This window comes from Corvus kubaryi, unplaced genomic scaffold (genome assembly GCF_017639235.1).
Source record: "Corvus kubaryi isolate FWS band 111438036 unplaced genomic scaffold, C.kubaryi_AGA036_p1.0 76, whole genome shotgun sequence".
Lineage (NCBI taxonomy): Eukaryota > Metazoa > Chordata > Aves > Passeriformes > Corvidae > Corvus > Corvus kubaryi.
The window spans coordinates 6,956,855-6,979,017 of record NW_024582063.1 but is presented as its reverse complement, the minus strand read 5'-3'; the positions used below and the strand labels follow the sequence as shown (position 1 = coordinate 6,979,017).

General features: G+C 35.8%; 1 protein-coding gene across 2 annotated transcripts in view; it reads left to right on the top strand.

Annotated features, from left to right (window-relative positions):
* SPATA17 (spermatogenesis associated 17) overlaps positions 1-22,163 on the top strand; it is an 88,389-nt gene that overhangs the window by 47,053 nt on the left and 19,173 nt on the right. For both annotated transcript variants that reach the window (XR_006020245.1, XM_042051626.1), the window contains exons 7-9: positions 4,825-5,028; positions 10,195-10,331; positions 18,900-19,038. Coding sequence is in view for 1 of the 2 variants with exons in the window: in XM_042051626.1 (XP_041907560.1) it covers positions 4,825-5,028; positions 10,195-10,331; positions 18,900-19,038 (480 nt within the window). In the remaining variant the exon portion in view is untranslated. The remainder of the gene's footprint in view (positions 1-4,824; positions 5,029-10,194; positions 10,332-18,899; positions 19,039-22,163) is intronic.

Here is a 22,163-nt window from a genome sequence, read left to right as displayed (position 1 = left end):
TAATTTATAAATAAAAATTGCAGAATCTAAACTTCTCAGGATTTATGATACCACTTGGGGTCACCTATCTTTTCTGAGGAACTGTCTGGCTTAATCAACACAGCCTTGTCTTTCCCTTTCTACCTGCACTTTTTTCTTTCTTTTCTTCTTTCCTTCTTTCTATTTCTTTTGCTGCTGCCTTACTTCATAGTTTAGGTTTCAAGGCAACTCCTTAGTAATTTTTTTTCTTTTATTCTGAAAAAAATTAATTAAGACAGGAAAGAAGTTAACTCTTTCTCTCTGTATTGAAATGATAAACAGGAAAAGACAAAAATGGATATTCTTTAGCACTGAGTAAATACAGCATTAGTGGAAGCTGTGGAAGCAATTCAGACTATAAAAACCCCAAATCTTTTCTTTGCTAACGTTCATTAAATTAATGTTTGTTTCCCTATGATTTTTTCTTTCTCTATATGTGACCATTAATTATAAAGATAAGAAAATGATTGGGAGGAAACTAGATGATAGAGTGTTAGAAATGCAAAATGATTCAAAATATTAATGTAATGCTAAGGATGACTGGGTAACAAATGGTACATTTGCCAGTATGCTTGACCTGACACAATTAATATTCCAAGTCATGCTTGGGTTTCCATGATGGAAAGTCTGAGGCAGAGAATTCTAGGGGAAAATATATCTATTGTATAACTCATTTCTCTCTCTCTCTTTTTTTTTCCAATTTTTTTTTTTTTTTTTTTTCCTGACGAGTCAGAACCATAGTCTTAAAAAAAATGTATCTCTGCTTTCACACCTCATTTGCCATATTCACTACTGGGCCACCGTTCACCAGAAGGGCCTGATGTAAGGAGGTCAGTAAGAAGCTATTAGCAGAGTCCCCTCCTGAGATTTCCTTGGTCTTATTAAGGTGGAAGTTAGCATGACAGTACTGCAAATAACCCAGTTGTAAGTTTTTTAACAGTTAGCACAGATTTCCCCATAGTGTTTGTCACTTTAGAAAATTGTTCCTGGAAATGAAGTCCTGAAAGCTGGCTTTGACAGAGTCCCTTCTTAGTGTTGAAGAGCACAGGTACAAAAAATGTGTCATTCTCCCTGCAGAGCAGAGGTACTTTTTATAATCGACGATGATATTTTGTAGTGTTACATATTTTCTTATGGAGTAAAAGTGGGGAAAATATTGAAATCATAATATGGAGTAATATCCAAGACAGATACTTTTCTACCATTGAAAAAGCAGTATTAAGTACAATGATTTTGTAGTTGAGAGAATATTGTATTAAAGTAGGGAAAAAATGTAGTAATGCTTTTAATACATTGTACTTGTCTCAAGAAGATATGCAAATATATTAAGTACCAAAGGCTTTGATCCCCCAAATTCTTAGATTTCTGTAGATTGCCAGCTCCCTGCAGAGGAGAGAGTGAATAGGGCATTCATCATCACACTGCACAGTGCAAGAAATTCCAAAAACAAGACCAAAATTTGTAGAGCTATTTTAAAAAAAGAAGGGAAGCAATTTTTCCAGAGATTGATCTGAACTGGAAAGTAGAATCAAACTCATCCCCTTGTCTCTCCTACCAAACTTTACCAATTTTAAATCTAGGCCTAACCTTACCACAAACCTTGGGGAATTTAGAGTAAATTAGTATTAATTTTATCTGTCTAGATACTAACTCTGTTGATTGCTCTGCCATGTGTCTTGTTGAATACTTGAACATATATAATTAAAATGTAAAGTAATTAGCAAGGATTGCTTGAAAAATCATTATTTAAATATAATCAGTTTTGACCCAGATCTTACAAGGAGTTTCATCATTTTTTAGAAGCAAAAACTTCTAAAGTGTCCAGCTGGCCTCCCTAAACTCCAAATCCATTTTCATAGTTGGTATAGTATCTGTATGCATTTAACCTGACAGTATGTAAAAAAAGAGCAACAAAAGATGACTCTTTGTTAAGACACCTTTTCAGCAATAATAAATCAAAAGACACTGAATCAATGGATTTCCACATCTATTATAGCTAATTTTGGTTTCATTAAAAGTGCTAAAAGCCAATTCTTTAAGTGCACCTGGAGATATTCCATAGCATTTCACAGTGTTTGAACCTTTTATGAACTATAGTTTTTTTGTTACTGCCAAACATTTAATCAAAGAAGCACAAAGTAGAATATGTACAGTATTTTAATAGAGATTGCAAAATGCAGTTTCAGAAAGCCATTTTACTCATGGAGACGCTTACACTATCTCTCAGTGTGACTAAAAGAAGTGCCCAGGTAGCACATCAATTTAAAGTTATTCTTGCATTTAATTCTTCAGAGAAAAAGCATTTAAATTATCTCAGATATTATATTTTTCCACTTTGGAGAAAGAAAACCCAAACCCCAAACCTGTGCTATGTAGATTGAAATAATCTAATATTTTTTTTTATTAAAAAAAATGAAAATATTTCCTTCTCAATTTGCTCTTCAGCATTTTTTTTTAAAAATTTTTTAAGAAAAGGCTTAAAAAGGGATGTAAATTTTGGGCAGATACAGCCCTGATCAGAATTTGCTACTGATCAACAAATCCATGTCTGCCAGCTTTAGAAAGTTGTTATTATGCCTTGGTGTTTTCTTCTGGCTCACCCTGATTCTCAGTGATGCGCATGGAGATGCTTTTCTTCTGGAAAACATTTACATTTTCAGTGCCATTATTACTTTCTATAAAATATGTGTTTCACAGACCTACCATGAGAGCAGTATCTCTCACCCAGTTGGGAACTTCTGCACGCTTGTGGCATGGCTAGAACACAATCTCCACAGCTGAGTACGGATGGGGCAGGAAGGGGTGGAAAAATGAAGCAACAATCCAATGAGCAGTTCAGTGAAATATGTGACAAAGGTAGTTACAGGCTATTACTTGGATATTTACTGTCATCAACATAGTGAAAGCAAAAAATTAATTGGTCAGAATGTAGGCAGATCCAAAGGCTGTGATAGGACTAATGAGTGAAGAGATATTAGGACAGTGGCATAGAGATTTTGCGTATCTCCAGCAAGGGATCTAATTTGCATGAATCTAATGTATTCCATTTGTATTCCATTTGTATTGATTGTGGCATTTTATATTTGAGAGAACTTGTGTAACAAGTATATGGTGTGAATGCATTCAATAATTGTGGGAGAGTGCAATAAATTCCAAGGCAAGATGTGGAACTTGTCTTTATGCAGCACTTACAGGTCACCAAGTGTTCACAAGCAAAACTCTACTGGGTTGATAAGGAAATTGCAATATAACAATGCATAAAGTACTACAAAAATAATAACAGCACGAGGAGAATCTGTAACTTTATGAGATGTTTATGTGAGTAAGAGCCAGGCTTGCAGAACCAAAGATTAAGTTGCAGCTGGACTTTGCAGATCATAGAGATGGACCTGGAATTCCACATTCACTCTAGTGATTCTGCTTGCCTGCTGTTTGAAGCATGGATCCCTGCCATTCTAATTTGGCATCCTGAAGAGCTGGAGGAACAACCAGTGGCTGTTTGGCATACGTTTCTACCATTTACCTCTATTCGTGCCTTCTTTCCCACTGTACATTTAGTCCATTAGTGAAATTATTTGTAGGGTTTGCACTAAGAGGAGAACATATAACAGAGGAACAAAATAAATTGTCATTAGATCCATATCACTTAGAGAGTTGAAGAATGTAGTCCATAAAATTTTGAACACCCTGACAGTGTTTTGAATAAGCTGCCATCTCTGAATACTTTTGTCCATTAGACAGTATGTTTTATATGTGCCTTATTTAATTGTTTTGACACAAGGAACTGGAACTTCCCAGTAGGATATGTTAATGAAAAATGCATTAGAGCTAATTGGGGAGTGTTCAATCCTCTCAGCCCCAAGAGTTTAATACTTTGTGGGCAGGCTGATGCCCTACATAGTTTTCTCACGGGTCCTCAGTAGTGTTCCAAAGGAGCAATACAAGATTTTAAACATTTACTCTTTTCCTTAACTTCCCTGCATCTTGAAACTGATTTATTTTCCTACTATTTTTATTCAAGATTTATTAGTAATTAGAATTATAATAAAAGCAAAGGACAATATATTTTAACTGAGCAAGTCTACTTTAAAAGTTTTAGTATACCGTTGTGGAAAATATAATTATCTTTAAAGAAACTCAGTAGCTTTAAATTAATTTTTGTGTATTTTAATCATACATTATATGTTTTATAGGAAATTTAGTGGCTTTGTGCAATATGGAATAGGAATTCTCATATTTAACAGTTCATAATTAATTCAGTAAACTCGCATATGTCTATTTGGGAATTGTTTATATACAACTGATAAAATCCCTACATATATAGGTATGATTGGGGAACAGTCTGTCACATAATTGTGACTGTCCAGATACTCACAGATCGTTAATGATGTAGATTACTGGAACAGAATTTGAAATGTGTGTTTTATATTAGTAATTGTTATATTGTATTACACTAGTGATACAATTAGTAATGTAAAAAAAAAGAAATATCAAATTCAGTGACAAATGAACCTTTCCATTTTTGTCACAATTTAGAAATCATTGTGCTAAATTTTTGTTTTTCACATGTTTTATGCCATTAAGACCAAACACATTGTAATAGTTATTCAGGAACTTATTGTGGCTATTCTGTTGGGAAAAAAGCAATTACTGGGTTTTGGTATTCCATAAATTCTCTTTGTTTCTCCTTAACTAATGACTGTTTTACTTTTAAAAGTGCTGCAGGTGCTACTGTCTGACTTTGTTCCTAGTGTATGTAGAAATTTAAATGAGTTGAAGTCAAAGATAATCCCATCTTCTGCTCAGATTCCAGGCATCTACAATTCACCATTCAGAAAATCCCCAGATCCAATGGAACTGCTGCTACGGAAGTCAAAGCCACTGACCCACAGAAAACAGCAAGTGAAGAGTCCCTTTGCCTATGGGCTCAATGACTGGCCAACTTGTAAAAAGCCTCCAGCTTTCGTCACAGAACTGCCTCTGCTACCTACTGACAGACAGAAACCTCAGGTAACAATTTCCAGTGACTCTGAGGCAGCTTTTGCTCACATCTTTTATCATAGTCACAGAATATCTCAAGTTGGATCACCAGGTCTGAAAATCCATTTTGTGGATTCTTTTTTAAATATAAAACTAGTGCTTGCATTTAAGATATAAAGTCTTAAACACAGATTTGACTTAAGGAAAAAGAAATCTATGTGTTATGTAAAAACAGGGAAATATGGTTCTTTATATATTGTTTTTGTCCTTTTGGGATAAAAGCGTAATTTATGATGTTTCCAAGGTATGACCAAATATAACAGAGTATCAATATTATGATTCATTATAGCTAGAAATACTAATTTACAATCTTAAATCAATTTAAAAAGGAGAAATGAAAGGTGGTAGGACAAATTAAGTAGTTGTGATAACTTTCTCCTCTGTTTGCAATTGTTTTCCATATGAAGACTGAGGCATCCTCTCAGTTCAGAATAGTTCCTTCCCTCCCGTGTCCAATAGGTGTGTGCCAGCTGTAATTGCAGCTATTTCTACATGTTGTGCTCCATCATAGCGAAGTTGCCCAGCTTCCATTCTCAACCACGATGGTCTCAATTTTAATTTCAGTTGATGTCACCATATGTTGCAGGTAGATTTTTTTCTTTTTTGTAATGTAATGGACATCTGTGAGGCAGTGCACCAGTGAATGGTTCACAAGATGGCAAAACAGCTTTTGCCACGTTATTATCAAAACTTGCTGGGAATGTGACCAATATATACAGCAGAAAACCTTTTAAGACCTTTGTGTTCCACACTTGATGACAGTGACATTTAGCTTTTGCCAGTCTGTGCCTGATAACCTTTACTTTTGGGATAGGAATATTCTGTCTTTCCCTCTATTCTGAAGAATTTTTTAGTTTGCCCAATCTAGTGAATCTTCTGTTTAGCTCACACATACACTTTCCATCTGGTTTCACTTCGAGTGACACAACCTCTTCAGAACCTCTGACATTTTTCCTTTTTGTACTTCATTCTATATTTAAATTTCCTTCCCTGTGTCTTGCTTAGAAAGGCAATGCTTCTAAATGAGTCCTTCTTAGTAACTTTGAGTGAAGCTATCACCTATCTGCAGACATGTAGCAACTTGAGCAATAAGCAATGTATGTATATCTTTAATGGTGTTTTACTCGAATCAGTATCACTCAACAACTCTCTGAAAGGAGGTTGTAGTCACATGGGGGTTGGTCTCTTTTCTCAGGCAACCAGTGACAGGACAGGAGGACATAACATCAAACTATTCCAGGGATGTTCAGGTTGGACATCAGGAAGGATTTTTTCACTGAAAGGGTGGTCAGGTATTGGAACAGGCTGCCCAGGGAGCTGGTGGAGTCACCATCCCTGGAAATGTTCAAGAAATGATCACACATAGTACTTAGTGCTATGGTTTAGTTGACAAGGTTGTGTCTGGTCAAAGATTGGACTCAGTGATCTTGGAGGTCTTTTCCAACCTTTTTGATTCTATGATTTTAAGAAGGTGCAGGCCTGTGAGAACACCTCTGGAGAAACAGAGGTGAGCCCACTGCTTCTAACAGTAAGAATCAACTTCAGGGCATTTCCCCACATTTGTCCTTCCCTCCTTGTGTTCTCCCTACCTTGACTGCTTGAGCTTCCTCATAGAACGACCTCATTGACTCACATTAGAATTGAGACAAAGAGTGAGCCAACAAGCAGTTTGGGTGATCAGGGAGTTTGCAGTTGACATAAACACGACATTATAGCTTTACCTTCTGGGACCAAGGGGGCTATGACAGTCCTTGAGCAGGATATGACTGGTTGCATTGTCTCTCAGGAGATAAGAAAGATTTTGCCTTGTGGACATGGTGCAGGAATCGGGCTTTTAAATAAATAAGGAACTCACAGTTCTTCCATTGTTAAGGTGCTCTTGCAAAACTGGTTTACTGTATACAAAGTATCTTACAAGCTTCTGCTTGGATTTGGAATATTTTATAGACCTTTCTAAGTTCAGACTCATGCACAGCAGTCATGCACAGATAGCCTTTTAGAACAAAACAGAAGAGTTCTGTTTATTTTCTGCACCTCAAAGAGGGAATTTACTATATAATACTTTAATCCTTTCAGCACCCTGGGATGTACACTGTGGGGTAAATTTTCAAAGCACAGCGCGTGGATTTAGCTGCCCGACTCTTATTGATGTTAATGGGAGTCACACGGCTAAATCCCTGCACAACACTTTGACAATTTAGGGTTGTATGTCTAAGAAAAAGGACACTGGTTTGAGCTGATGAAACAGCTGGAAAGGAAAACCCATCAGAACACACCATCCTGAAAGTTGTCTGGTGTGACAATAACAAATTTAATTACTAGATATACTTGTGTCCTAGTTCTTTGTGGTAACACTTTTTGGCACCAAGCTTCTTTTTCTAATATCTGTCTGGCTCACTGTGAGCCACTTGTTACTTTCTTTCAGGTATCTAAAATTTTTATTGCCCATAGGTTTGGATATTTTATATGAGGATGTCAATTACATATGTTTAAAAGAAAAAAAATTGACTATCTTTCAGTTTTCTCTTACGGAAGTGGATATTTAGCATTTAATAGGTAAGCTCGGTGTGTGTAAGATAGCGTGTTTAAAAGAAAGGTTTTAATGATGCTTATACATAGTTAGATCTATCATTTTTATTACTGAGTTAACTAGAATTACAGTTTGATAGAAACACGGATAATGCTAAAATTAGTCATCTATTCTTTAAAAGGTATTAATAACAGAATGCACACTACCATTTAGATTTTTTGCATGCTATTATCTGTTGTGGAATAGGGACAGTGAGGAATGCATAATTTCATTCAGATTGTATTTTTTATCATGAGTTTCTGATGTTATGGTAAAGTACCAAGAATGCTGATCTGCTAGCCTTTATTTGGCAAACCAGTGGGTATCAAGAAGATTTATGCTACTCAGTACAAATTCCAAACATAGAGCGTAGAGCTGTGTGAGTTTCCTTCAGTGTAAAAATTGTTGGTTGATTCCTTCTCTTCCCTTCCTAGCTTGACCTCCCCAGGAAGATTTCCATTTTGAAGCAGGATGCCCGAAATGCTTGCAAGCATTGTCAATTTGAAAAATTTTTAAGCACCATTCTACCACAGTTTCCACAAGTCTTGATCTTGTAAAATGGAAATAGACACATGGGTGTTTTAGAGGTCTTCATTTAAGATACGTTCCTGAGGTCCATATTACTAAGTAAATTTCTTCAAATACATGACTCAGAGGAATGGAAAAATCTCCAGGGAATGCTCAGAATTTTCTTAGTAGTCTGATATATATACCCTGCTTTCCTTAATGATGACACAGCCATGTTTTGATGGACCTTTGCTTAGTTACATCCTTTCCCCCTCTCCTTCTATTAGTAGTTGTAATTTTATTTGAACTATAGACTCATATAGGATTTTTTATGTATCTAACTCCTAGTTAGGTCTCAAAAATTAAAGATGGGGAAAACCCCTTGCTTGGATATCTGATTTGGCTCTTATCCTGGAGGAATATGAGTCAATGTTTTCCAATGAAGAAAAAATACGATATTCTGAAAGACTACTTTTAAAAGCAAACATATCTTGGTATTATTTGGTAGTGTACTTTTCTTTCTTCCTTCCTCCATATATCCACTTAATGCAAACATCTTGTAACAGCATATTCATTTTATTATAAATTTTAAATGTTTTGATGACTTGATCATCAGGTTATGTATTACTAGAGCATTGTTGACTAGTTTTAATGACCTGTTCTAATATTGATTATTTTCTCATGGGTGGTAACACTTTTCATTCTGTTTTTAAAGACTTCTGTTTTCTTTTTAATTGAACATAGTTTTTTACTCAGACTTAGAAAACAGAAGAAAGAAAATACCTACAAGAAGTGTAAATATGCATATTTGCTTACTGGGACCTTTAAAAAGATCTCCAAACCTTGGTGCTGTGCCTTTAAAAAGTAAAGTTCCAATAAAAATCCATTAACTACTTTCAAATATAGCAATCCTCCTGTCCAGCTGTGAAAAGTACTAGATGATACTTATTTGCCATTTGTGTTATTTACGGTCCATGACTTTTATGGTAACTGGTTCCTATTATTGGTTTCTATTAATGTAAAACATAAGTGAACATAAATGAGGCGTGAATCATTTCTTTTTATTAGCCCCACAGTCTTCACTCAGTGCTTGCAGTAACTCCAGCTGTGACTTGTTAGTGATAACCTATTTAAAGAAGGATGTCTTTAAGAAGAAAGGCTGTGATTAGGATTCTTTGTCTGTTTAGAGTTCCAAAAGGTTTCACTAGTTCATTGCAAGATCAACACTGATGAAAATAAAAATTAATTAGTAATACTTCTAAGTCCAGGGTTGCCATTAAACTGTCCTGAGTGGCACATGCACTAATTATATTCCAGGTAAGTTCTTAAGAGTTAATACTGAAAGTGAGACATATAGGATATGTCACTTCAGCAGCACAGGAGAGGACTTCCTGCTGCTATTTATCCACGTTGTTAAATGGTAGATACTGATACAATTGGTTATTAAACAATATACTCTGGAGAAAAAAAAAGACACATGTATTTTTTAACAATAACAAAGCTCATGTGAAATTAGACTTTCTGAAAATGGACTGTATGCCTATACTGCTGAAGTCATGAGTCTGAATTCTGTTAGAAGAATTGTATCTTAAGTCATGCATTAAGTTCCCTTCTAGGTAGCTTTATAGTTACATTGAAAAGAGCATGTTCTTTAAGGTTTATTCTACGCAAAGTAAAATACTTAAATTTTCTATGTAAGAAGAATTTATAGTTCATGCTGGTTTTTTATTTCACCACTATTGTTTTCTAAGGAAAAATTAAGTTTTCCTAATCAGTTCTAACAATATATTTTTTAAAATACTACGTATTTACTGGTAGTTAAGTAAACTTGGAGTGCACATTTCTCACTCTCTTTGAAACTTTAGAGTTTGTTATCAACCTTTATGTTATTTGTAAGTCTCTACCAAAACGAGCTGCTTTATTTATTTTGGAAGAAGAGTCTTGCTACACTTCCCAAACATTCTGTATCTGTTTCCACAGTGATGTGCCATGAATAAAAGAGGGAAAGAAAAGGGCTGTAACCCCCAAATAAAACATTAACATTATCCTACACTTTTCAGGGGCCTTTCCGCAATCCTGCTGAAGTGGTGCGGCAGCGCTACAAGCCTTTGGAGCCAACCCTGCGGGTAGCAGAATCAAGCAATTCACCACCAGCCAAGGCCAGAGGGGAATGGAGAAATCCCATACATGACAATGAGTAAGTTTTTTGGTTTTTCTTATATTGTTATGAGTGTTTTCTTCATTCCATCGCTTTCAGAAACCTTTCATGCCTGACAAAATGAAATGTCAAACCTGACAGCTTGCTAGAAAACATTTTATGTATATACTTCTAAATTCTGTGTCCTTAGATTATAAACTGCTGGGGGCAGAGACCCTATCTTTTAATTGTGTGACATGTGCCGTCCATATCTATGAATCTGTAGAAGAACATGTAATAATAATAATATGTGATGCAACAGATGGCTTTAATGGGAAATAAGAAAACAAATGCAAATTCTGTCTTGCCACATGCACCTTGCCAAAGAAAAAATACTGTTTGAGTTTTCATGTTCTGGGAGCTTACTGGTTATGGGAGGAAAAAATGGTGTTGCATGCCAATGAGACTTGTTTTCTCTCCCAGAAGAGTACCACGGCTCACTTGGAAGCGGAGGGAGCATATGTTGCACGTTAGAACATGATACAAAAACTGGAATCATCTTTGAAGAAGTTTGATTTCCTAAGCCATAGCATCTGTAATAGTGTCAGACAGGCCAGTTCTTTTCCATAAAATCTCAAATACAGTCATAATCTATCGCAAAGGATTAAGGCATCTGAGCCAATAGATCTAAGGGTATTGCCAAAATATTTCCTTCTTTTTGTTTTTTTTTTTTAACACAATGGACTGTTAAACTCTGTTTTATCCTATCATAACAAAAGCCTGCTAAGTCACCTTCTCTGTCTTTGTAGTTAACTAGAAAAAGAATTATGTTTTGTCACCTTTTTCCTTGAATTCACTGCTCTTAGCAATCCTTTGACCCTTCAATACCAGAATTTGAGAGAGAAGGAAAACACTTTTCCTCATGAGCAGCCTGTGATCCACTGTTTCACTGGCACATGATGTTTTGCTATCTTTGATCTGTTTCATGCTTTTTTATCAGTGCCATATTGCTATGTGTCAGCTTCAGGACTGGGACAAGAGTGCCAGAATCAATTGTGTTTACATGGTTTAGCTTCTATGTTTTCATTGTTGGACCATTTCCCCTTATTTAATATTAATAGTGTCTTTGAATGAAAATTCTATTCAAAACCAATTTTGAAATTAAAAAAAAATATTTTAGACTACTTCTTCACTTTTGGACCATGTTTTTGGTGGTCTTTTTTTTTTTAAATTTAGTTAGATATAGCACTTTTTATTCCTTCATACCAAAATCATTACTGAGTTCACTTACAAGTACAAATACACTTCCCTTTTCTATTCCTCTCTGTATTCTTTCATGTACTGGTGTGAGGAGGAAGCAGCTTAACTTTCACATCTCACCTTAAATTCGTGCTTTTTTTCTTTTCATTTTTTTAATCTAACTTCTGCTGGTGAAATTTAAAAGAACCCCTATCAGTAGGTAGTAATTAATATTCTATCTCTCATTTAAAGTGTTTTCTTCACTGAATTAGTTTTGGTTGATGCATTACAACTAAGGATAAATGATGTCCTTCGTTTATAGGCATGACTACATTGCCCAGTCTTTATTTGATGAAGTTTACCCCAGACATCACTGTGTCAACAGTTTCAGAAGGTCAGACCTTGTAATAAATATTTCACTGACTCTTCAGTGAGGGAATTGTGAAAATTTGGTCTTGTACAGTTTAAATTTGGAGCCTCCACCTTTGGTAGATATTATTTGATATGGAGTCTTTATTTAACTTACGGGTAAGGAAACATTTAGTGCCATCCTTAATGCACAGAAGCAATGTCCTAACAATCAATGATTCTCAGCTTCATGCACACTAAATGCAGAGTGTATTATACATTTTCAGGCTGTGATCATTCCATTTGTGCTTCTTATTCAACCAAGCATGCGAGGGTCACATCTGTAACCTTGAAAAGGTGATGACAGAGCTGCAGGTCATTGCCAGGACTAACACTCACTAGTAATGCTGCAGCTGCTGTGTGGGATGTTGGTCTCCAGGGAGGAGCCAGCAAAGGGTTACTCAGATTCTACAGTAGTTTTTTTCTCAGCAGTGTCTATTATGAATTGACAAATTTCTGTCTCTTGCTATGTAATTGTGTACTTTGGGACTTTATTTCTTCCTGGTAGTGCTTCCTATGCTGATTATTCTTCTGTTTTAGAAAATAAGGAGAGAATGAGCAGCAGAAGTATGCGGCATTTGATGAGAAAGCTTGTGTTTGCGTGAAATGACAGACTGAATCCTTGATATGTATATTTCCAGAGTGAGTATTGTGTGGTGTCTTTTGAGACTGAAAGATTGTTGGCGTGGACCTGAAATTTTCAACAACATTCAGAATTCCCACACACTTCTAATTATCAGGATTCTTTAAAGTGGTTGTTGACAGGATGATAGGATGAGTGTTGCAAGCTCTGCGAAAGTTCTTACTTTTGATAAAATGCAGAAAAAATTTGGAAAAGCTGTGAGAGAGTTTGAGGCAGGCAGAAACAGTACAAATGAAACCAAAACAGAATACTATGCTTACTTAAAGCAACTGCTGGAATTTCCTATTCTGTAATGAAAGAGCAACTGGGTAATCCAGCCTAATAAGAATGATTCCTTTTTCTCATGTAATTGAAGCTGTTACTACCTTATTGTGCTATTTTTCATACAAATGAAGTGATTTCCCCCTCCACTTGGATAGGAATGACAATTGCATTCCTTTGGGATGGCCACTTAATATAGTGTCTAGTCTGAGACACCAACTGCTGGATCCAGCAGATTTAGACGAAGCATAGAAAGTTCTTTCCTCAGTTGCGTGCAGCTGCCTGCTGGCCTGATTTTCCAGAGAACAAAAATGTCAATTATTTTCATTAACTTTGATGAAATCTGTCTCTCATAATATGCCTCATACTTCAAAGTATACTATTAAACATCTTTATGAAGTCAGCAAACATCAGAACGAGATGCAGTGTGGTGATAGCAATAGTGTAAGGCTTTGGTTTCTATTGTAGTCTTCTGGCGTGACATCAGAAACATCATCTCAGCTTCTGGCTATGTCTGTGCTCAGTGCTGTGCTGGAGATGCACAGCCTGGTCCTGGTCACACTGGTTCACTCTTTTTTGCACCCCCTGCCTCTCCCATGCTGTGTGATTACTGCAGCACCCAGATCCTCATGGGCTTATTCTCAACAAGATTGTGCTTTTCTTTATGAGCAGCTGTGGTGCTGCCGTGCTACCCTGTGCTGGGCATGACAGGTACACTTGCAGAGAAATCAGTGACCTAAATAAACTCTGTACTTGGAGAGCATCGATGTTATGAGCTGCCTGTTGGTAATGGTAAGAAAACTTAAAATGCAAGTTGCTTTAAGATTTAGGATTTTAAAAAATCCTTTAATTTCTAGAGTTATAAAATCTTTTACTGTATTTCTGACTTAGCTGCAGTGAAAATGGCTACTACATTTTATGTCATACAAATACAACACATCTGAAAACTTTTTTCAAATTATACTTAGTTTGTCATATGCTTTGCAACTTCAGCAATTTGCATATTTTCCAGACTGTTATTGTATTATGATAAACAGGGATTATCATATATTTTCAGATAATGTTTTCTTAACAATTCAACTTCTATTTGTAACTCTTCCATTTATTTTAATTACTAGCACAGTGTGCAACATTTATTAATCAGCAGAGTCTTTTTAAGTTAAAATACTAAATTAGCTAACCCCATTAACACAGAATACTCCAAACAAGCAGTAATAGGAGAGGTAGTTACTGTGCAAATCGTATTATACATGCGGGTGCTCTAGGGCACAGTTAAGCATGATTACCCTCTTTTGATCCAGTATTCCTCTGCTTCTTCCAGCTAATTTCCACTGGAAATTTGCGAAGTAGCGCCTTCATTTTTCCATCTTAATTTTTCTAATGAAGTTCTGGTACTTTATAACACTGGGGATGCAGATAATAAGTCTGTGTATAATTAAGAAGTTCCGGAATTTGCTGCAGAAGAGATCTCTTTTACTTCCTACAAGAACTAGGCTGTGCTTTTATTTGCCACTTTACATTATCACAGACAGGGGTTAAATAAAAATGGCCAGAGGATTTTTAGATTTACTGATGTTACAATCAAAGTGATTGATACTTTTTCAATAAACCGTGTATTTAGTATATTACCAGAAACAATATTTGTACTAATGCACCCGAGTAGGTTTCTCATGGCAAAAATAGTGCACTAAAGATAAGGGGGCTAGATATGTTAAGTAAAATATTCCATCTTTATTCTTGTATCTAACACTTTGATTTTAATATACATGCATTATAAACTAAATAATGTCTGCCCTGCTGCAGTTGTTTTGCTATGGAAAACCATTATGCTTCCTTCTCAGTTCCCCAAGTGAAAAGATACACACTGTTGGATTTGATGAAAAAATTGCTTTAGGTTTAATCCAAATTTGAAAGCTTAAAATTAATGTCGTTTTTTATTAAAGAAAAAAAAGATAAAATATTCACAGATTCCTGATAGAGAAGCATGGCTTGTTTGGAGCTAATTGTTCATGGAGTTCTTCAAAGTGAGATAAAATTGTCTTATTTGAATTAAATCAATTGAATTGCTATTGCATAAAAATACTTTAGATAAAAATTTAACAATGTCATTGAGTTAATATTTTGCTGGCATCTTTTCTACTAAATAACAAAGATGTAAGGTACATACAAATAGGAAAATTTGAAAAAACACATAAGCAGTACTTGGGGTTTTATATTTCTTACTGTGTCCTTGCAGTGCCGCATGCATGGAAGTCCAGCAGTATATCTGGCAGTTCTTTCTCAGAAGCCTGGGTATGTTTTGAAGCATTTCTGGGATCAGGATTACCTGCTCCCTCTGGTAGACTGCTGGGATTTTGCCTCTTGGGCAGGTTCAGAGAACACACTGAAGGACCACTCTGTTTTTTTGTTGTCATTTAAACGTCAAGAAAAGGTCACTGCCTCTGTCCTGTGTCCTGTTGGTAGGTACCATATAACATTGGGACACTGCTGCCCAGCAGTCAGTGATGGACCTGGGAAATTCTACTTCCTGCTTGTGCTGCTGTGCTCCTCTCACACTGCCACAGACACTAGAAACCAGCTCCTGCTGCTGTTTTTCTGTCATCTCTGCCAATCCAATTGGAAAACCTTCAGCATGTAAAAGCCTCTTCCATCTCCTGTCAAAATAGTGAGAGAGATTGCAATAAAAGAGACAGAATAGAGGGAAGAAATAGTAGGTGAGGAATGCAGGAACAAAAGTCATGGAGGGGGAGTGTAAACATGTGAGGGGAAAAAGGATTGGAAAGATGAAATTAATAGTTGAGGGAAGGTATAAGACAGGATGAGAGGAGAGATAAAGCAATTTTTGTTTTTGCTAGCAACAAATATCTAGTGCGTCTTTGAAATTTAAATACACACCACTAGCAGCTGTCAGGTCCTGGTCTGGCTACTAAGCAAAGGCTTCTAGGTCTTTTTATGCTAGTTAGGTTCAGTATAGCGGGGTCCTGGCAGCAGTGCAGCTGGCCTTCATCATCGGTGACATAGCCACCCTTGGTCCTTCTCAGGTTATGTATGAGTGAGTAATACAGCCATTTGTAGATTTCCATTTTTGGTTCCAACCCTTTCCCCATTTTGAATGTATTCTTTGGCATATCTCTCATTCAGGCTGACATGAAATGATTTTTCATTTTTCAATATATTTCTTTAGGGAAAGTTCACCTTCTGTTAAATCATCATCTTTTGGGAAGTCTCAGCTTATACTGACTTTCCTAGAGCACAGTAAAACATCAATACAGAATTTAATTCTTCTTTGATTGGTACCTCTGTCTCTGTCATGCTTATTGAAAGCCTTTAAGAATTTCTGAATTTACACTGAAATCACAGGGAAAAGCTGAAAATTAGATGTGGGAAAAATGAGTGAATGTTTTGAATTCTAAACCGTTGAAATCTAAACTTGTACAGTTGATAATGGTATCCTATCATTGTCTGAATTTAATTTTCTTCTTCCATCACTGTCTTCTGTCACTTTCAGAGCACATACTGTCGATAATTTTGGGAAAAGCTGTGTCAGGTGTATACAAAGAGCTATAGAACATAATACCATTACTGAAGTGTTCTGCAGTGCTATTACTTCTTACTATTATTGTTGGTTGGGGGGTATAATGGCTTTTGTATTGCTCCCATTAATTTGGTTACCCTACTTAACATGAAAAATTGTTGTAATTTTTTAATTACTTATTCACATAATGAAAATTCTCACTTACTTTAAACAGCCACTGAATTTACAAGCATATCATCCTTTCTTGTAGTTACAGCATCATCACTGTAAGGATCTGCCCCCTGACTCTGAGAGCAGAACTGTAAACAGAAGAAAAAGCTTCTACTTGATACCATTATACCCTATTATATTTTTGTTCTTTCATTTAAATTTAAGTATTTGTCATTGTCCAGTGTTCTTCCTCAAAACTTCATAGCTGATACAAGTTTTTTTACTCAGCCATACACATACATTCCAAGCTATATGGCACATATTCCAGCTAATGATCTTAGAGGAGATATACAGCAGAGTGCAGATCACTTTTGTGCTTAACTACATGTAGAACATACTGCTAGTTGTGTCTTGAAGTGTTAATTTTGGGTTGGCTTTTTTTTTTGGAATCATAGTAGAACCTACATGACTCTCAGTATTTTTTTGCCAAAAAGACAAAGATTAACTGATCCACAGTAAAATCAAAACCTCTGTCTAGAAAATTTTAAAGGGAAAACTTATAATAATTTACTTCTACTTCACTCAAGATTTTTTAATCATTCTATGTGTAAATTTTACAGATATGGTGTTCATATTAAATTATGAATGCTGTGGCTTAACTAAATTCTGTGCATATATGGACAAATCCCTAAACTTCAAGCCTTGTCTTCTCAGCTATCCAATCCCCTGAGAAAGCCAATTTTCTTTCATGTCTGAAGAAAAGAAAAATGTCCTATTAAAATGCAATTCAGAAGTGATAAAATCTGCAAGTGGAGCAGCCGGCTCACAGCACCTTCGATGTATTCTCTGGGACACTGGGGCCACATTAATTTTTGTGTGTGTGTGATGTCCATCCCATGTGCAAATTAGCATTACAAGTACCCTAATCTGTCTTGTGTGAGGGTGTCCTTTCCCATGGGGATACACATGCTACTATAGCTTTTTATTATTTAAAACTCTGCTAACTCAGGGTTTTTCTTTCACTAACTTTACATGACATTTGTTTGTGGCACGTGATAGGAGAAGTTGATACAGCTGGAAAGATTCTAAAACAATTTCTTGTTGGAAAGAAGGTGGAAAGAAAGAAAAATAATTTAAGAAAACACTCAAACAGTTGCTCATAAATCAGTTAGTCAAAATAAATAATTTTCTGCATCTGTATCAGCTGAGAGACAAGGAAGGATATTTTAATCCTCATCTTTATCAAAATCTTGTTTGCCTAACTCTTATAGGGACTCTGATTCTGAAAAGCTTTCAGCTAGGGGAGGGTTCTAATTAACTGTATGGCAGTTAAAAGTGATGTTTTAGACTTCTGAAGCATGTATTTCTAATTCTACTGAGTAATATTTTTTCCTGCACTTCTAGAATAAAGAATGCATGTTGATTTATTTCAGAATACCAGCAACGATAAGATTAATTCCCAATGTTTTACTTTATAGTAAAATGTACTTACTTGCTCTCATGACTCTCTTGGAAACTGAAATAGATGGAACTAAGGCACGTTTGTAGGGTGTCTTGCAGATCTTTTCTATATAAGATGTTTTTCACCTTCCTCCATACAGTGTGCTGTGGAACCTACCCAGAAAACCTGTGGCTGTCCATGACAGTTAGGGACATCCATCTGACAACCCCTTCCAGCAGGTAGCTGGAGCTTCACTGCTTGCTGGCACTATGTAAGCAGCAAGTCCATCATCATTATGACCAAAAATGAAAGAATCTGGCTCAAAAAGGTTGCTGATTAGGACATAATTATAACTTAAGAGTAAGGTACACAGTCTGTGAATTCTGAAGAAACAACTTCTCTGGTTTGTGGTTTAGCATTACACGCAAGTTTCTGCTCTTTTAAAAGAGATTATGGTTTATTTAGCTTTGGTTGTCAGACATCAAAGGATGCCTATCTCCATAGGTGGTCTCTATCCTTGTGCATGGGCAGTTCCTGCTCCTGACAGCTGGCACAGGCTGCACTGCCTGCCAAGACCTGAGGTATCAACATGCACATCCCAGCAAAGAGAACCCTGATCATCCTGTACTTCCCACCAGTTGTTAGTGCAGATACAGACAAAGTAATAATCTACTAATGCAAGTGAACCAAGTTAGATCCTTGTGCACAAAGTCTTCATTTTATCCTGTTGAAACTTACTATCTCTTTGCTCCAAGTTTAATCTGAAAGAAGCTGCAGGAGAAATTGCAGTAATCCTCTCACAATACTGAGGGGGAGCATTAAGAAGGTAGTGAAAAATAGCAGGAACATGTGTCCATGTCATCTCCTGCAGCATTGCTATCCATTATTTACATCAATCCTGTGGCGTCTAGAGAAGAGCATAACTGATTTTAAAATATTCTTGAATTTCAGATTTCTGCCGTTTTCGTCGTACCATAAAAATGATGAAAAGTATGAGCCATTACTTCATAGGTCAGGCAAATATGGCCAAGAAGCTTATGGAACTAAACATTTCAGAGAAGTGTGTCCTAAGAAGTGGATAGCAGACAAGGTAAGTCACTGCAAAAATCAAGGATTTATTTACTTTTTTAGATTGCTATTTTATTAGAACTAAGTGAATTTCAGTATGATCCAGAGATCATGGAATCCAATGGGATTCTTTCTAGCATGTTATAAAATCACATAGTTAGAGCTGTGATGAGATGTCAGATTTCCTTGACTCTCTGGTAAATCCAGTTTGAGGAAATTCAACACCTTAGGTCCTACAAGATCAGGATTTAAGACCCTGATTAAGTAAAGCTTCAGTTATATGCATTTTGCTAAGTTTCATTCTGTTTGTATTGCCTTTTCTGATTTAAGAGAGGTTGTATATTTACTCTTGCACATTAAGATAAACTTTCAAGAAATTATAGCAAAAACTGATAAAAGCAACACAATACTTTACTGCTTAAATTTTTTTGAAAAATCTTAAAACTAGTGAATAGCTGTTTTTTATTTTAAGATCACCTCATTAAATTGCCTGCTTTGTCAGGAGCATCTCATAAATTTCTGGTTTTGTAGTGTTGCCTGAGGTAATTTTTCTCAGTTACATGAGTTTGTGTAGTGTTTTCATTACTTCTATTTGTATCTTAATCACATTAAAATTTCTGAGTACAGAAAAGATAATGGACTTTGGCTCTGTGCTGCACTCTCTATCAATATAGTTAGGGGACTGGAGCATTTTTTGTAGGAGGAGAGGATGAGACAGCTAGAGCAGTTCAGTCTGAAGACAAGAAGGCACAGGGGAGATATTACTAAGGTGCATAAACACCTGATAGAAGTGAAGGAAGAATAGGCAGCCAAACTTCTCTCAGATTCTGTAGCGTGCAGTGACAGGACAAGAGTCAATGAACTCAAGGGAAGCTCATGAAACTCCATCTGAACACAAGAAAACACTTTCGTTTTCCTTCTTTTTCTGTGAGGGTGACAGAGGACAGGCACAGGTTGCCCAAAGAGGTTGTAGAATCTCTGTCCTTGGATATACCCATGGTCTAGGCAACCTGCTCTAGCTGAGCACAGGGGTTGTAGGGGTGATCTCAGGAGATCTCTTCCTACCTAAACAATTCTGGGATTTTGTAAGATACGATAAATTACTTCCCTGAAATCAGGTTAACCTTTGTAAATATACAGCAAGTTCCAAGGCACCTTAGTTTGAGAAGGAGCATTTTTAAAAATATTTTCCTCAAAACTTCAAGCTTTAAAAATGAGCTCAGAGTAAAATTTTGGTATTTCAACGTGCATTAATTATATCTCCTTACAAATAAAACATTAACAATCAAACAAAAAGGTCTGAATTTGTCTTTCAAAAGCAATGAGTGGAAGATATGACTGGCTGAAGTCCCACAGCATAAGTATGATATACAGAAAGGACCTAAATGTCTTATTTCTGGTACTTATCTTGTCCTGTAAAGACTTGGTTTTCCAGTTCTTAGCAGTTCTTGCTCAGGCTCAGATGATGATATCAAAAATCTAAGGATATTTATACTGTATATCATATCACACATATATAAACTATGGGTTTAGCTGAAAAAAACTCACTTTACTTGTGATCTTGGATAGTTATTAGCCTAAATCTCTGGAGGTGAATAGCTGTATACATTAACCCAACATGACACAGAGCCTTCCAACCCCAATTCTAAATCAATATGAAGCTTCCATTAGGAGCCGCTTACCCCAACAGAGAGATAAGAGGAGAAAAGGGCCATTTATGACATATCTACTGCTTTAATGAGTCATTATTATCAGGAAAAAAAACCAAAAAGAACCACAAAACCTTAAGCTCCTCACTGCAATTTAATGGAAAAAGGCCTGTAGGCAGGTGTGAGGTCATAATTTCATAACTGTTAAATTTGATAGAACTCTGTCACTTTCTCATTTCTAAGCTCTATGAAAACTTTGAATATAGCAGTGCTATGAACAAAATTATCCTGCTCTAATAAATCACAAGACTAAAGGGTGTGTAACAAAATATTAGAAAAAAAAAATCAGATTTTTTCTTAATAGTTTGTCTGCTGAACACAACCCTCCTTTGAGTCGCCCATGAGGTTGTATCTCTGTGGATGCAACTTCTATTACAACATGAATGGCTGATAACACTGCCATGATCTCAACTGAGTTTCTGACAGTCTTATGCTAAACAAATTCAGTGTACTGTTGCTGGTAAGACTGTGTAAGTCCTTTCAAGGAGTCAGGTCAGTGGTCAGTGGATCAGTGACCCCTCTGAGCTGCTGAGGTATTATTTGATGTTAGCTGATACTAGCTGGCTTTTTTTCATATTATGTATAAAAAAGTTTCCTTGTGTGTGTGTGCACGAGTATGTCCTAGTTGTATTTTCCTGAGGTTTTCATGTGTTTATTACTATGCAATTTAATTCAAGTCACAAAAAGATTAGTATGTAAATTATATAATTACTTTAGAAGCAAAATGAACAACAATGAAAAATATTACCTTGTTACATTTCTTCTGGAAAATGAAAGGGTATTAGCATAGACTTCCTCTAAACATAATAATTACCATATCTATGTGAGGAAAAGTTAATAGTTCGTTTTTCATCTAGTTATAATCTGAAAATTTTTATCTCACTCTGTTTACATTTCAAAGAAGTTTGAGTTAAGGGAAAAAGTGTTCTGTTCTAATTCTTCATTATAAACAAACAAGGAAGGGAAATACTATACCTTTAGTGAAACTGAACCTAGTCAGTTTGCTCAGTAAATCAGTATAAAACATAAAAATGCTTGCACATTTTACATTATATATCTGAATACATTGGAATGCCTTTGATAGAATTTATGTGAGAAGTTTCAATATAAAAAATTTACTAGTCACTAGGAATTTAATATACAATGATAGGTTCCAATGTAGATGGACAGTCAAGGGATCAAATACACTAACTATAGCCTTTCAGCTGTCAAAACACTCACATATGTTCATATTTGCTGAGGCAGAAATGATAGCTTACAGTCTTTAATCTGTATTGGAATTAGTTTGCATATGCATTTTAGAAAACTGACTTTAATGACAGCATTTAATGTTTTCTTATTCGTAAAATTCAGGAAGTGATAGTTTAAGATGTTCCATTCTGATAGAATCTTCCCTCTGATGCCTTATTATAGGTGAATTACTGTACAACTGAACCAC